Source organism: Pelophylax lessonae, assembly GCF_965119305.1.
Source record: "Pelophylax lessonae genome assembly, chromosome: 5".
NCBI classification, from domain to species: domain Eukaryota; kingdom Metazoa; phylum Chordata; class Amphibia; order Anura; family Ranidae; genus Pelophylax; species Pelophylax lessonae.
Genome location: NC_138772.1, coordinates 371,276,415 through 371,292,929, shown reverse-complemented (window position 1 = coordinate 371,292,929; position 16,515 = coordinate 371,276,415). Strand labels below are relative to the sequence as shown.

Sequence of the window (16,515 nt, the reverse complement as noted above, 5' to 3'; positions counted from 1 at the left end):
TGGCAAAAGGTCGCAAAGTTCAAGGGGGCCGAATACTTTCGCAAGGCACTGTACTTAAGTATGAGACCATAATATATAATAATATTAAAAATAGAGTAAATACCCTCTACCTTGGCACTCTGGATTACACTAGTTCAAACCCAACAGTGTATTAGTGTCAATCATCACACAATGTGTACAAAAAATTCATATGGTTAGTCGAAAATTACTACAAATATGTGACAAAATATATATTTAAAGTGGCTGGTTGTAAGGCATAACAAGCCTGAGGACTAGTGAAAAGAAAAAAAATTAATAACCACGCTCCCTTTACAAAATTTCAACATAAGAAAAATCAACTTAAAATATGCTAACAACAGTAGGAATGTCCATACATGACCACCAAGTGCTCAAAATAGTGAGATAGGTGATACAGAGATCGTCTCAAGTGACTCCGCACAACAAAGGTGAGCTATGCTATCTTCCACCACCATCAGATAAACTCCCTACTCACCAGACACAGGTATTTTAGAATGTGGGAGGAAATCCTTTCATGGAAATAGGTGTTCCACAGTTGCACTCCAATCCAGTCAGGAGGTATCTCCAAAGTGGTGTACCATATACAGTTAGGGAAAATACAGGAGACCCTTCATGGTGTAGTATTAAAGCATTTATTGGCCAAGCACTATTTAAAAACACTTACGGATGTTGCAGATCAACGTAAGGTTGTAATCATAGCAGGGATGTCAGTATGTGTTCCACCTGCGTTCCAAGATGGCAGAAGTGACATGTCACGTAGATCCCACCCAAAGTGTTTTGTCAGCAATGTCTGATGTCATCAAAGATCACATGACCAGACAAGTCGCTTTCTCCTATTTATATCACCGCCATATTAGGATATCCAATCCGTTTCAATCCATTTCAAGCATAATTAAAACCACTTATCCGCTTATGCTGATAGTAAAATATATATATATAAAAACTATATTATACAGCTTATAATATTTGGAAATCTTCAACTAGAAATTACTTATTTAATGACCCATAAGAAACAAGAGTATATGCATACCACCCCCTCTAGAGGTGACAGAGGGTAACACACCTATTAAACATTTAACCCCATCTAGCGGGGACGTTATAGAATACAGCCAAGGTAAATATATCAGGAGTGTAATAAATAAATAATGATAAAAATGTAAAAATAATGTAAAACTAAAATAAAATTAGAATAAAGGAATATAAAAATATAAAAGGGGATCTACAGTATTGAGACAGTTTAAAGCACCTTTACATTTAATAATTGTAATAAAAGTAGCAATTTAAGTCAATATCCACATTTATTTCTACCGAACTCAAAGTACACAATTTAAATTTAATCCATTTTTTTTATTTTTTATATTCTCTGTTTCATGTTACCTTCTCTCCAATGAGGTTTAATCCTGTCAATATAACACAAGGTTGCTAAACTAGTATCCCTATTATGATAAAGTCTTGGACATTGGTTGGAGAGACTATGTTTTGGCAACCTTTTTTTTTTATATTATTCAAATGTTCATTAATTCTGGTAGCTAATTTTCTTGTTGTTTTCCCCATGTATTGCAACCCACACGGGCACATAATTAAATCGGAAAATTAATTGGAATCGCAGGTAATAAATTTGTTGTTCTATATTCTCTCCCCATACTAAGTCGTAATTCTATCTATTTTCCTTTTCTCAATTTTAGTTGTCCTACATGCTTTACACCTCTTACAGTGATAGAAGCCCATGCTGTCTAGAAAGGTTGTATTCTTTTTTTGGTGGATCATTGATGTTAGGTGCTAGTTTGTTCCGTAGGCTCGGTGCTTTCTTATAAACAAATTTCGGTTGTCTGGGGAGAATGCCAGATAGCGTCTTATCTCCTAACAGCAAGGACCAATGTTTTTTGACAATGTTTTCAAAAGGTTTGTAATCCAAATTAAAATTGGTCAAGAAAGCTAGGTTTTCCCTATTTTGCTTACACTTAGGATTATCCTCTAGTAGACCTTTTCTAACCATGTTCATAACACTAGCCTAAATTGGTAGCAACATCTTGTCATGGTAGCCTTTCTCTCTAAACCTACTAATCAATACATTAGATTGCTGGATGTAATCTTCCATGTTATCACAGTTATGTTGAATTCACATTAGTGGACCCTTAGGGATACCCCAAGCCATTTAGGATGATGGCAGCTAGTGGTAGGAATATAGCTGTTCCTATCAGTCTCTTTAAAAAATGATTTTGTGACAATTTGCCCATTTTCCTTCATAGGTACTAAATCCAAGAAACTGATTTGATGCAGATCCCAACTTCCAGTGAAACTTAGTCCATACTTATTAATGTTTAGATCCACAAGAAATGTTTCTAACTTATCCACAGAACCGTTCCACATAATGACGATGTCATCAATGAAGTGTTTGTAGAGCTCAATCTCCGGGACATGTCTTTTTAATATAGCTTGTTCTTACCATTGGCTCATCAGAAGGTTTGCCACACTTGGTGCATATTTTGCACCCATGGCAACACCCCTAATCTGGTTAAAATAAGAACCCTCATGCCAGAAGTAGTTGTTGAACATAGCGATGTCTAATGCTGCTACCAGAAACTCCTTTTGTTCATGTTTTGAATCAGACCCAAGATCAAGTGCTCTTCGGGAAGTATCCAGGACATCTTTCTGTCCAAGGCTACTATAAAGGAACTCAACATCAATTATTACTAACAGTGTATAATCTCTGATGGGGGTGTCTTTCAATATATTCATCAAGTGTTTGCTATCCCTTAAATATGAGGGGTATTCCTTTACAATAGGTTGTAGGAAGCAATCAGTATACTCTCCTATCCGTGAAAATAAGGAATCAATTCAACTTATTATAGGTCTGCCTGGAGAATGTACACTATTTTTATGAATTTTAGGGAGTTGGTATATAACAGGCAGTTTAGGTGCCTCAGGAATAAGGTACCTCACCTCTTTTTTAGTCAATATTCCTTTTTCTTCCTGACCAATCTCTGTAGCAAAGCCTTCAATTTATTAGTAGTGTTCCCCGATAGTTTTGTGTATGTGTGGGTGTCCCCTACCAGTCTATTTAGTTCTTTCTTATAATCTTCTTTATTTAGGACTACAATCCCCCCTCCCTTGTCGGCTATTCTAATCACTATGTTTTTCCTTTTTTCCAAGGCTTTTAAGCCTTTTTGTATATTATCCTTCCTGCCACCTACCTTAGTTTTAGGCAACCTTATATCCTGGTTTGAGGATTTTTTGGGATTAAAAGTGGAGTGATTCCTCAAACCACTATCCTTAAATTTTTAGTTCATTGGTGGTAAACACTTCATCGCTCATATTAAACATTCCCTGCCCTATTGATCTCTCTTTCTTTTTGTTCTTCCTCCCCCCTCTCCATCCTCTGAGGCGTCTCTGCGTAACCCTGGTGGTTGCCTTCGGGGGGCTTCCCACTGTTGACAGTGTGGGGCCTCTTGTTGGTGCCATGGTGGCAGTGGTCTCTCCTGTCCTTGGGGTGTCTGAGGTTTTTTCCAATAGTTTCCCCCTCAGTCTCCCCCCCTGTATCCAGGTTGTCTTCTGTACTGGTTCCATCCACCCCTCCTTGTGGAGGGGTAATATGTATATTCTAAGGCACCTATAGCATCCCATTCTAGTGTATTTTGTGTTTAATATTTGCTTGTCCACATTTTGTTTTGAAAGTCAACAATTTTAATGGGATTTACTTACATTTTACAATAACTTTTATTCTTCGGGTGCAGCAAAGATGAACTTCTATCTATCCTTCTGCCCAGACAATATCCAAATATATATCAAGAGAAGTCTCACTACAAAAATGGATGGGTAACTTTAACACAATGTTCATTGGGCTTCCTGTGCCACATGATTGATATGTACAGATATACAGATGGCCCACTGAGCAAGTATTAAATGGTAAAAGCTTAGAAGCACAAGCTCTGCTGCAAAGAGTTTAGGAAATTCTTTTTAGGATGGTAACAACTACACAAGGGAAGCACAGCATGAGTTAAAAATTGTTCTTACTGTTTTTCTTACCTTGTTTTAAGTGCATATGTACTACAACAGCTTGATTCAGCTCCTCTGTATGAAAGTAACATCTGTAGAAGCCTTCATCTTTTCTGGAAGCTTGCTGGATGCTGAGGGTGACACTATGAAGGTCAGAACAGTTCACAAGACTGTGCTTAGAGTAATCAAAACCATAAGTCAGCTGTTTTCTTCCATGTATTTTCAGTTCACAGTATGCAATGGTGTCCACCTTCCCATCTGTACATTTTTCTAAGGTCACGTTAATCACATTGCCTTTTAAAGTATACTGGAAGGTCAAAATAATACTTGAATTCTCTGAAAAAGTCTCCTTATTTGATGGAATTATTTCACCAAAACCATCTGTAAAAGAATAGGGAAACAAATTATTATAGTCAACAATATATTTAACAGTAAACAGTTTTAGAGTGTGTGTCATTCATTTTTTTTGCGTTTCAACAGTTTTGGTCACTTCCACAACAATTTTTAACAATTAGAACTTTGAAGTAGCTAGCCAACTATGATAAATAGGTTCACTGACAAAATGAATGTTTATAGATATTTAAACTTATAAGTAAACCCCCAGAGCAGTGTAAAACCAAATTAGTAGCTGATCCTAAAACTGTAAAATATAGAAAACACAAAATACAGTCCTCCTTGCATTGCACATACTTATAACTAGTTATTTGGTAGATAGAGTCTCACTTTTTTCTAACTTTTATACTGGTGTAGTACCTACTCTGCCAATACATTCTTCCCTGCTTTAGAATATAACACTATAAGCAATAAAACAGGTTTTTAGACATCAACTAAAGGGAATGTATAGTAGTCTTGGACATATTTTCTTTATGTATTAATCAAATCCTTAAAGCGGTAATAAACCCAAAACCAAAAATGTAATATATTGCAGCTTAACAATCCTTAGATGTGGTGGCTGCATTGGTTTTCTTTTTTTTTCTCCATTTGTTTTCACCTGGTGATCGAGCTAGTAAACACACCCCTTGTATTAGAGACCCCTGACTCAGGATAAAGGAGCAGCAGAGACACCTCTGGACAGTAGCATTGTTAGTCTGGGGGGAGGGCAGGCATTATATGTACTAGCAGATTTAGGTACACTAACACATTGGAGCCAAACTCTAGCTCCAACTTCAGCTACACGAGCAGTTACAGCAGCAGTTTTTTTTCTCTTTTCTGGGATGAAGGTTTTAAGAAAATAAATAAAAACTGATCATTGCAAGTGCCCCTGCCAGTCGAAAAGGGTTTGCCTCAACATTCTAAATTATACATTTGCAGGAGAGCTTGTTTTGTTGAAAAATAACAGACTTACTGGCTGGATCATTGAATGAAAATAAAGTAAAGGGAGCCCAAAACAGAAAATGAATAGAGCCATCGCATCTAAGAATTGGTAAGAGGCAATATAATTATTGTTTGCTTATGGGTTTAGTATTGCTTTAAAATGCTGCTATGCTGTCTCTTTAGCTAACTGACAGTGCTCTGGAAATCTTTTATTATGTATTAAATGCTTGTTTCTTAAACAGATACACATATACTGTAAAATAACAAAATTGTATAACTTTCATAAAATTAACCAACAATGTGTATAGTTCTCATTCAAAACCCAATTTCTATTGCAGGGAAATTTAAATAAAATATTAAATGGGCCCCCAGGCAGGCTACAAAATTAAAAACCAGCTTCACTGTAAAGTGTTTCCCCCCTCAGCACTACCCTTTTTACACAAGATGTTCTCAGTTTTCCAGGTTGACTAACTCCTATCATTCAATCTGTTAGACTGAGCAAATACTATTCATGAAAAGGTGTCAAGGCTGCTGCCCTTAAGGAGGCACTAGCTGTATGGAGATGTGATGGCACAACAAGCTGCAGCACTGAGCCCTGTCCTGTATCCTTACGAACTGCAAGCAGAGTTACCTAGTGTGCTGTGAACTAAATATAGTGTCCCTGACCATGCTTGCTGGACCACGTGTCAGCAGTAACGTGGACTTTGCAGGTGACTGCCTTGCACAACGATGCCACAACATTGTCTTCCATGTGATGGCACAGAGCGTAAATGGAAAATAAATAGCGACTGGGAACCTGCCATTGTGGTACAGAACATTATAAAAATTCACAGAAGGGGCAGAATACACCAGACAGAAAGGCGGATGTTGTAAAGCCAGCAGCTTTGACAAGCTTGCATTTAGACGCTGGGCATGTGGGTGGCAATGACTGTATTTTTTTTTCTTTTGTGCAGCAGATGGGACAGAGAAACTTGCCAGGTATACCCAACAGCTGGTGCTTTGCTACTCGCAGATGTGCTGCAAGGACCTGTAACAACTTGCGCTACACCATCATCCCAGAGGTTATGAGGTATAGCGGGGGTTGACTGAGTTGAGTAAGGAGGATTTGCGTCCCTTTTGTGTGGCTTTCGGGTGCTCTTGCCAATGGGCTGAGTGGTCGAAGGTTAAATGCCATTGCCTCCACAATGTGATGGAATAGGGTGGCTGCTCTCTACTCTTCCATGATGGCTGCATCATTGGGGTGGTGCCTCACCCTCCCTTATATCCAGCACCCAAGTTACGTCAGTAACCTCATCATCTCCTCCATCTTCATTACCACTTCAGACAACTTTTCAATAAGCTGCAGCTGGGGAACATGACTGCCAATTTGTGTACCATTTTTCTTCCATTTCTGTAGGCTCATGTATCCACCTTCCTCAACCTCAAAACCAAGATCTGGATCAAGTAACAGCTGTGCATCGTCACGGAGCAAGTGGATGATGCTGTGTTCAAATAACTCAGCTCACTCCTCAATGCCTGATGCTGGGGCTATGGCTGGAATAGCTGTGGACAAGGAAGCAGATTTAGCCACTCTGGCAGCTGCAGTGGACTTTGCCCTAGTCTCTGCTTGGGTGACGGAGGATGAGGATAAGGATGGTTTAGTAAGCCAGTCCACCACCTCCTCTGCATTCTGTGGCTGGATAGCACGGGGAACATCATCAAACAGAGGAAATGGTGCCCTGCCTGAGGACTGACAACGTCCACCTTTGCCTGTGGACACATATACGCTGCTGGCCCCCTCAAAGTACCATGGGACATCTGCCTCTCCTTGTTGGCCTCCCAGACATGATGGGGGGCGGGCTTTTTAACAAAATGTAATAAAGATGTGGAAATGTGTACGTGGATGCACTTTAATCAATGGAAAGTGGGGTTTGGTGCACTTTAACCCGAGCAATCACTACACAAACACACTCCACCGACACACTACAATATATTGCAGTAAAATTGCGCTAATGCACAGAAATATACTGCGTTAAATGTGCATCAACGAAAGAAATATACTGCGTTAAATGTGCAGCAACGCACAGAAATATACTGTGTTAAATGTGCACTAACACACTGAAATTACTGCAATAAACGTGCACTAAAGCACAGAAATATACTGTGTTAAACGTGCAGTAACGCATTGAAATATACTGCGTTAATAGTGCAGTTGTCAGAGACTCAATACCCTGCGCAGGCGCTGTTAGGAATGCTTCCTGAGCACACTGATGTGCTGTCATGAGTCTCCTAAAGGGTTAACCTAGAGCAGACTAATTGCTGTAATTGGCAAACAGGCTGCCTTATTTAAACAGCCCAGCAGCACTGCACTTTGCTGTGTTGTCTTCAGCTCTCCTGTATCCTGTGCCTGTTATATCTGCTGTTCCTGTTTACCTGACCCGGCTTGTCTTTGGATTCTGATTACCTGCTGCCCGCCCTGATCTTGGCTTGTCCTGACTATCCTCCTGTCTCGTCCTGATCTGTTTACCTGCTACCGGCTATTGGTCCTGGATCTGTTCCTGGCTCTCCCAGGGAATCCGGGGGGCCGCGACCTGGTGTTAGCAAGCAGCCAAATCCATCCCCACCTTCTGGGGCCCTGGTGAAGACCGGCTTACACTTAGACTCCGCGCCTCTGGTGAACCTGTGCCACGCCAGTTACCCGGTAAGCCACTCCTCTTACGTCAGGCTCTGCCACGTTACCCCGTGACAGTACAACACAGCCAAGACTGAGCCTGCTAGAGGAGCCTCTCCTATGGATGACATCTGCCAGCACCTTGCGGCCCTTACCCAAGCCGTTAAGTCCCTGCAAGAGGGCTATACCCAGCTGGAGGGGCGTGTTCAGTCCCTGACCCCCTCCACGGACCCTACAGTTTCTGCTGCTTCCATGGCTCCCTCCGGTCCGACCGTGGTGATGCTGCCTCCTGAGCCAAGGGTCCCTACGCCGGAAAGGTTTTCTGGGGATCGGAGCAAGTTTAGAGCCTTCCGCAATGCCTGCGAGCTGTACTTCTCCCTGCAACCCCGAACCTTCTCCTTGGAAGCAACCAAAGTGGGGTTCATCATATCCCTGCTTCAAGGTGAACCTCAGTCCTGGGCTCACCGCCTGCTTGAAGAGCGCAATGACCAGCTGGACTCCATGACGACTTTCTTTAACGCAATGGCGCAGTTATACGAAGACCCGCAGCGCACTGCTACCGCAGAAACCGCGCTTACTTCTCTTCAACAGGGCCGTAGAGCCGTAGAGGATTACGTCACTGACTTCAGGCATTGGAGTACGGACACTCACTGGAACGACGCAGCCTTGCGACATCAGTTCCGCCTGGGTCTTTCAGAAAACTTGAAAGATGAACTGGCCCGAGTGGGTATACCCGAGACCTTGGAGGCATTAATCACCCTGGCCATACAGATAGACCGCCGGCTCCGTGAACGTAGAGCAGAGAGGTCCACGCAGCAGACCCGCAACACTGCTCCGCTTATTTCTGAATCGGATACGTCGGAGCCGATGCAACTTGGGCTTATGCGTCCTTCCTTATCAACAGAAGAACGCTCACGACGATGTCAGAACAACCTGTGCCTGTACTGCGGAGAGGCCCAGCAAAGATGCGTAAGCGTCTTTCTATATCCCCCTCAAGTTATCCAGTCTCTGTCAACAATACCACTCACCTGGCTCTCTCTATCTCATTTCAGCTCCCAGAAGGCCCGATCCCGGTCACCGCTATTATTGATTCCGGGGCATGCAGCTGCTTCATTGATCTTACCTTTGCTGCCCATCAACGCATCCCACTTCGACCCAAGTCGCAGGGACTCTCCATCTTCCTAGCAGATGGGTCCCACATCAAGTCTGGGCCAGTTACCCAAGAAACCCCTCCATTGCCTGTGGCCACTCTCGAAGGGCACAAGGAGTTGTTATGCCTGGATGCCATCTCTTCTCCCTTGTTTCCCGTTATTCTGGGGTTACCCTGGTTGCAGGCGCACAACCCGCAGATTAATTGGACTTCTGGAGACGTCAAGTTCCAGTCCCCTTACTGCCAGAATCATTGCCTGCCAGTACGCCATAGTGCTCCTAGCACCCTACTCTGTATGGACGCTGATAAGGAGATACGTTCCTCTGTCCCAGTATCTTATCACGAATACTTGGATGTCTTCAGTAAACAGGGGGCTGAGACCTTACCCCCCCACCGCCCCTATGATTGTCCAATTGAATTGCTTCCGGGGGCCGAGATCCCTTTCGGACGTATCTTTCCTTTATCGGAACGAGAATTGGGTACCCTTAAAGACTATGTGACGGAGAATCTAGAGAAGGGATTCATCCGACCCTCTACTTCTCCGGCAGGAGCTGGGATCTTTTTTGTGGAGAAAAAAGACCATTCACTTCGGCCATGTGTGGACTACCGTGAGTTAAATAAAATTACGGTCAAAAACCGGTACCCCCTACCCTTGATTCCTGAACTTTTCCAGAGACTAAGAACCGCCTCTGTATTCACCAAACTGGACCTACGGGGAGCCTACAATTTGGTCCGTATTAGGGAGGGGGATGAATGGAAGACAGCATTCCGCACCCGATTCGGGCATTATGAATATTTGGTGATGCCTTTCGGGCTCTGCAATGCCCCGGCCACCTTCCAGCACTTTGTCAACGACATCTTCAGAGACTATCTGGACATCTTTGTTATTGTCTACCTGGACGATATCTTGGTCTTCTCTTCCTCCCTGGCCCAGCACCGAGAACACGTTAAAAAGGTACTCCACCGACTCCGGCTACACAGGCTCTACGCAAAACCCGAGAAATGCGAATTTGAACAGCAGAGTATCCAATTCCTCGGGTTAATAATCTCCTCTGAAGGGGTCAAAATGGACCCTCAGAAGGTCTCCGCCATCCTGGATTGGCCCGCACCGGTGGATAAAAAGGGGATTCAGCGTTTCATAGGATTCGCAAATTTCTACAGGAAATTTATCAAGGGGTTCTCTTCCATCATCGCCCCTATTACCCTGCTCACCAAACAAGGTACCCGCTTCCACTGGTCTCCCGAGGCGCAAGTCGCATTTACAGCCCTGAAGGAGCTGTTTACTTCTGCTCCTATCCTCAGCCACCCGGATCCCGCCCTGCCTTACATCCTTGAAGTTGACGCCTCGGAAATCGCAGTAGGAGCAGTCATCTCCCAGCGTCAAGGTCTCAAGGACCTGATTCATCCGGTAGCTTTCTTCTCCCGTAAGCTTTCTCCTGCGGAGAGGAACTATGATGTAGGGGATCGGGAGCTCCTTGCCATCAAGACCGCCCTGGAGGAGTGGAGGTATCTATTGGAAGGGGCGGCACATCCCATACTCATCTACACGGATCATAAGAACCTGGAGTATTTGAGGACGGCCAAACGCCTGAGACCTCGCCAAGCAAGGTGGGCACTTTTTTTTTCCAGATTTACGTTCCATATAACGTACCGACCGGGTTCCAAGAATACGAAACCCGATGCTCTCTCTCGAATGTACGACAGTTCTAAAGAAACCATTGTACCTGACACCATCTTAACCCAAGGTAACTTTCTGCTATTACAGTCTGACCTTCTTACCGCTCTGAGACAAGCCACAGTAAATGCTCCCCATCCTGCTGGAACTATACTGGTACCCAGAAATGGACTGCTATGGAGAGGGGATCAAATTTTCGTTCCAGAAAGTGCTCGTGTGTCCATCCTAGGACTGTGTCATGACCACCCGATGGCTGGTCACTTCGGGATCCATAAGACCCTGGATCTTGTGCAGCGCACGTTCTGGTGGCCCGACTTGGAGAAGTGTTGTAAACAATATGTTTCCTCCTGTACTGTTTGCACACGAAGTAAGGCAACCCGAAATAAGGCATGGGGCCTGCTCAAACCACTACCAGTCCCTGACAGACCATGGAAGATGATTGCCATGGATTTCATTGTGGAACTTCCTCCATCAGACGGTTATTCTGCAATCTTCGTGGTAGTAGACCGTCTGTCGAAAATGGCTCACTTCTTACCACTAAGAGGTACACCCTCCGCGCTTGAGACGGCACAGGTCTTCATCAGAGAAATTGTAAGACTTCACGGGGTCCCAATGAACATTGTGTCGGATAGAGGTGTCCAATTTACTTCTCGCTTCTGGAGAGCGTTATGTGATTCACTGAAAATCAAGCTGTCAATGTCCTCCGCATACCATCCCCAGACTAACGGGCAGACTGAGAGGACCAACCAGACCCTCGAGCAATATATCCGATGCTTCACCACCTTTGTTCAAGATAACTGGGTCTCGCTACTTCCATCAGCAGAGTTCGCATACAATAACGCCAAACACTCGGCTACAGGTCAGTCCCCATTCTATGCCAACTACGGGTTTCACCCATCTTTCTTGCCCTGCTTTATTCCTGAATCTACAGTGCCAGCAGTCCGGGATATCTTGGAGTTCCTTAAGGAGAACAACAAAATCTTACAGGATGCCATGACCAAGGCTCAGACCTCCAATAAAGAGTTCTTTGACAAAAGAAGGAGAGGTGACTTGGTTCTCCAGCCCGGCAACCTGGTATGGTTAGCCACCACCAATCTCCGATTGGCATGCCCTTCCAAAAAACTGGCACCCAAGTTTATTGGCCCATTCCCTGTGAGGAGAAAATTAAATGAGGTATCTTACGAATTGACGCTTCCCGATTCCCTCAAGATCCATCCAGTCTTCCATGTTTCACTCTTGAAACCTGCAGTACCTGACTCCTTTCCTGGTAGAAGTTCAGAACCACCTGCTCCTGTCACCATCAACGGGGACGAAGAATTTGAGGTGGAGGCCATCCTAGACTGCAGAAGGCGGAGGAACCAGCTACAATACCTGGTTAAGTGGAGGGGCTACGGCCCCGAAGAAAATTCCTGGGAACCGGTACAGAATTTCCATGCCCAGGACTTAATCCGGAATTTCTTCCGCAACCATCCCCACAAAAGGAACCTTTTGGGCACCCGGAGGTTGCCCTTAAGGGGGGGGGCAATGTCAGAGACTCAATACCCTGCGCAGGCGCTGTTAGGAATGCTTCCTGAGCACACTGATGTGCTGTCATGAGTCTCCTAAAGGGTTAACCTAGAGCAGACTAATTGCTGTAATTGGCAAACAGGCTGCCTTATTTAAACAGCCCAGCAGCACTGCACTTTGCTGTGTTGTCTTCAGCTCTCCTGTATCCTGTGCCTGTTATATCTGCTGTTCCTGTTTACCTGACCCGGCTTGTCTTTGGATTCTGATTACCTGCTGCCCGCCCTGATCTTGGCTTGTCCTGACTATCCTCCTGTCTCGTCCTGATCTGTTTACCTGCTACCGGCTATTGGTCCTGGATCTGTTCCTGGCTCTCCCAGGGAATCCGGGGGGCCGCGACCTGGTGTTAGCAAGCAGCCAAATCCATCCCCACCTTCTGGGGCCCTGGTGAAGACCGGCTTACACTTAGACTCCGCGCCTCTGGTGAACCTGTGCCACGCCAGTTACCCGGTAAGCCACTCCTCTTACGTCAGGCTCTGCCACGTTACCCCGTGACAGCAGTGAACTATGATGCAGTAAACCTGCCCTGACAACATAAACTGACACTAAAGTAAAAATAAATGGTCACTGCAAGCACACTGACTAAACTATCACTAGATTCACACTAAAGTAACACTAAAGTAAAAATGAATGTTTGCTACACCCACACTGACAAAACTATCACTAGATTCACACTAAAGTGACACTAAAGTAAAAATAAATGGTCACTACACTCACACTGACTGAACTATCACTAGATTTACACTAAACTGATATTCTACACTGACGACAGAATCCGAATGGCACACTATCTCTACTATCTCTCTAGTAGCACTGAACAGAGCTCTGAGCCCTATCTCTTTCCACGCCGATATCACACTACAAATGGACGCTATTAAAGAATACTTATAATGTGGGGTGGGACTAAGAGCAATGTGCCATGATTTGATAGCCATCATTACTTTCTCGAATCATGGCTCTGGCAGTGCTCGGTGCCCTCATTGGTCAACGCTTTTACTGCTTCAGCCAATCAGGGCGGCGCAGTGCATTGTGGTCATTCGGCAGGCCCAACAATTGGTCGAACGTCCCGATAATGCGGGTGCTTGTCAAACGGGCGAACAGCCAATGCTCAGCTCGAACTCATGCTTGAGCCGAACCGTTTGCCCATCCCTAGTGCCTATCAGTGCAATATAGAAAAATTAATTTCAGCGCCTAATGGCATATATAGCTGCTAGCAATAGGTGAAGATATACAAACACTTGTGGCAGTGAAACAGAAAAAAATTGCAGCATTAAAAAAAAATATCAAAGGAAACTCAGAACACAAAGTGTTATGCTGTTATGCTTGTGAAGAATATGCTTGTGAGAATACTGTATATTCAAATAATCAACACATGAAATAAGAAATAGTTCAAATAAACACTCATGAAGAAATATCAGGTGATGTATTTCAAGTGATCTTTCTCCCTCAGTGTGACAAACACCCAGTGCGACTTCCATCAATGCCAGAAAAAACAAACACTCACCAGATGAAGTTGTCTAGAATTAGAACAGCAAAAATCACATGTGATAAGATTCAGGATCTCAGAGGTATGTAGTCAACATCAGCTCCCACTTTCCACTCTTATCTGAATTATAGGACCTTCTTTCAGAATACATCTGGGTCTATGGATCATATCAGTGCCACCTATCAGAGCCCATCAGTGCCACCTAAAAGTGCCCATCAATGCCACCTCATCAGCGCACATCAGTGAAGGAGAAAAATTACCTCTGTAATTTTATAACAAACTATAAAAATATTTTTTTTTCCAAAATTGTCGTCTTTTTTCATTTGTTAAGTACAAAATAAAAACCCCCACTGGTGATTAAATACCACCAAAAGAAAGCTCTATTTGTATGAAACAAAATAATATTATTTTATTTGGGTACAGTGTTACATGACTGTGTAATTTTTATTCAATTGCGACAGTGCTGAAAACTGAAAATTGGCCTGGGCAGGAAGGGCGTGAACGTGCCCAGTAGGCAAGTGGTTAAAGGATAAGTTCACCTTTTTAAAAATAATAATAAATGCACATCTTTTTGCAGGTTAAAAAAAATGTGTATTTATATGATTTTTTACTAGGAGCCTGGAAAGCATTGCACCCACGATCAGCAGATCACGGGTGTCATGTAGGACTCCTGTAGATGTGCCAGTTTATGCCTGCTCCTAACTCGTACCGGCAGGCAGATACACACTAAAAGGAAGAGACAATGTATTACCTAGAGTGCTTAACAACGCCACGTTAGTTTATGGAGAACTACAGGCCGACAGCTGCAAAGGTGGTCAGTACTTGTAGTTTCCCATTTACAGAACTCTTTGAATGAATGATGCGGCCGGGGGGGGGGGGGGCAGCACTGCATGGATGCATTTTGAAAAAGAATAGTGACAAAGAGCAGGTGGGAAAGATCCCGCGCTTGCTGTCACTACAGGCATCGAAGTGGGCAGTGGCTACAGGAGTGGGAACATGTTATATGTTTCACCCTGAAAACCGATGGAACATTACCATGTTCCCAAAGATAAACTTATCCTTCAACTTTGTTGCCCAAAACAATGAAAATAATACAGCTAAATTGTGTAAATATATTAATTAAACCCACGCTAAGTGTACTAAAATAAAAAGTGAAATATTGCAGCAGCTGCTCACCAAGCAAAAAATACCGGATATAAAGTGTAGTCAAGAAAAACACAGCGCTTGCAAAAATAACTACCTCATAATTCATACAAAAATTCATATAATCATAAATGAATAATAAAGAAACAACTATGTGAAGTGCACAGTGCTAAAAAACATAAATATGTGAAGTCCTCTCCAGTGAAAAAAAGGTGCACAAATGCTTATAATTAATCAATATATGAATGTAACTAAATAAAGTCCAAAATTTGTGCAAATAAATAAACAAGAGTATTAAGGTGCTGAAGTGCTGATGACACCAAAGTGCTGGGGTACAAAAAAATCCGTGCAAGGTGCCTTAGATCCCTCCAAGAGCCGCACTCACCAGATATGGTGGACCCCTAATTGGGGTCAAACCAGATGTGAAATTTGAACGATAACAAAGGACCACAGTCACCACCAGAACCGCCTTATCCTCTTGATCCAATTCGGGTCAGCAGCGGACACTGTTGGACTCAAGCGAAAGGAGTGGACCACATCATGAAGCCAGTAGGTAAAGGAGTTTTATTATAATGTAAAAACTACTTACAGACAAGATGAAATCATATTACATGTAGAGGAAAAAAGACTAGGATATACGCCGTAATACACAATGACTTCTGGGAATGCTTGCGTGTGCGTTCCACGGGACCAGGAAGTGACGTCAGCTGGTTCTGCCGCACCAGAAATGCGTCAACGCATTTCGCCCTCCCACTAGGGCTGGAGAGGACTTCACATATTTATGTTTTTTAGCACTGTGCACTTCACACAGTTGTTTCTTTATTATTCATTTATGATTATATGAATTTTTGTGTGAATTATGAGGTAGTTATTTGACTACACAATACCGCTAAATTGCCCCACAAACCTTTATCAGTCAGATCAGCATGTGGATAGACTGGTGCAAGACAGACAGGATCTGAATGTCAGGCTCCAGTAGACTTCAACAAAATGGCAGCCGTCGGTACACAGACACCAAATAAATTTTGCTTAAGTGTGAATGGAATGGGTGAAAGATGGCTTCTGCTTCTGTTCTCCATCTGTAATCCTACTGAGGAGAAGAGGAGCTGAAACCATCTTTCATCCATTCCATTCACACTCATACAACAGGGAGTTGTGTCTGTGTGCAGACAGCTGCCATTTTGTTGAGGTTTAACTTTGTTATTTTAACTGCAGCAAGACCTGAACTATTGGTAACAGCAGTTGTGCAGTACCTGAGCTAAATTTTCTCAGTAGGTGTGCACTTTTACTCTGTGCCGTACGATAGGGGCTGCCGTTAAAACATTCTGCAAAATATGTAATGACTATTTTATATTTTACTTCACACTGATACAGGTCCGAGAAGATATTGGAACACATCAAAGTAAATAGTAATTTACTTCACACATTATATAATCTTGTTTATGTTCTAGATTTCTTAATAAAAATCTTGATGCATCTGTACATTGTTTCAGCTACCACAATGTCATATTAGAAAAGGT

At 43.2% G+C, this 16,515-nt stretch overlaps 1 protein-coding gene across 1 annotated transcript in view; it reads right to left on the bottom strand.

Annotated features, from left to right (window-relative positions):
* Positions 1-16,515, bottom strand: part of CD226 (CD226 molecule) — a 93,663-nt gene that overhangs the window by 57,988 nt on the left and 19,160 nt on the right. The window contains exon 3 of the mRNA XM_082259320.1: positions 4,045-4,395. Coding sequence (XP_082115446.1) covers positions 4,045-4,395 — 351 coding nt within the window. The remainder of the gene's footprint in view (positions 1-4,044; positions 4,396-16,515) is intronic.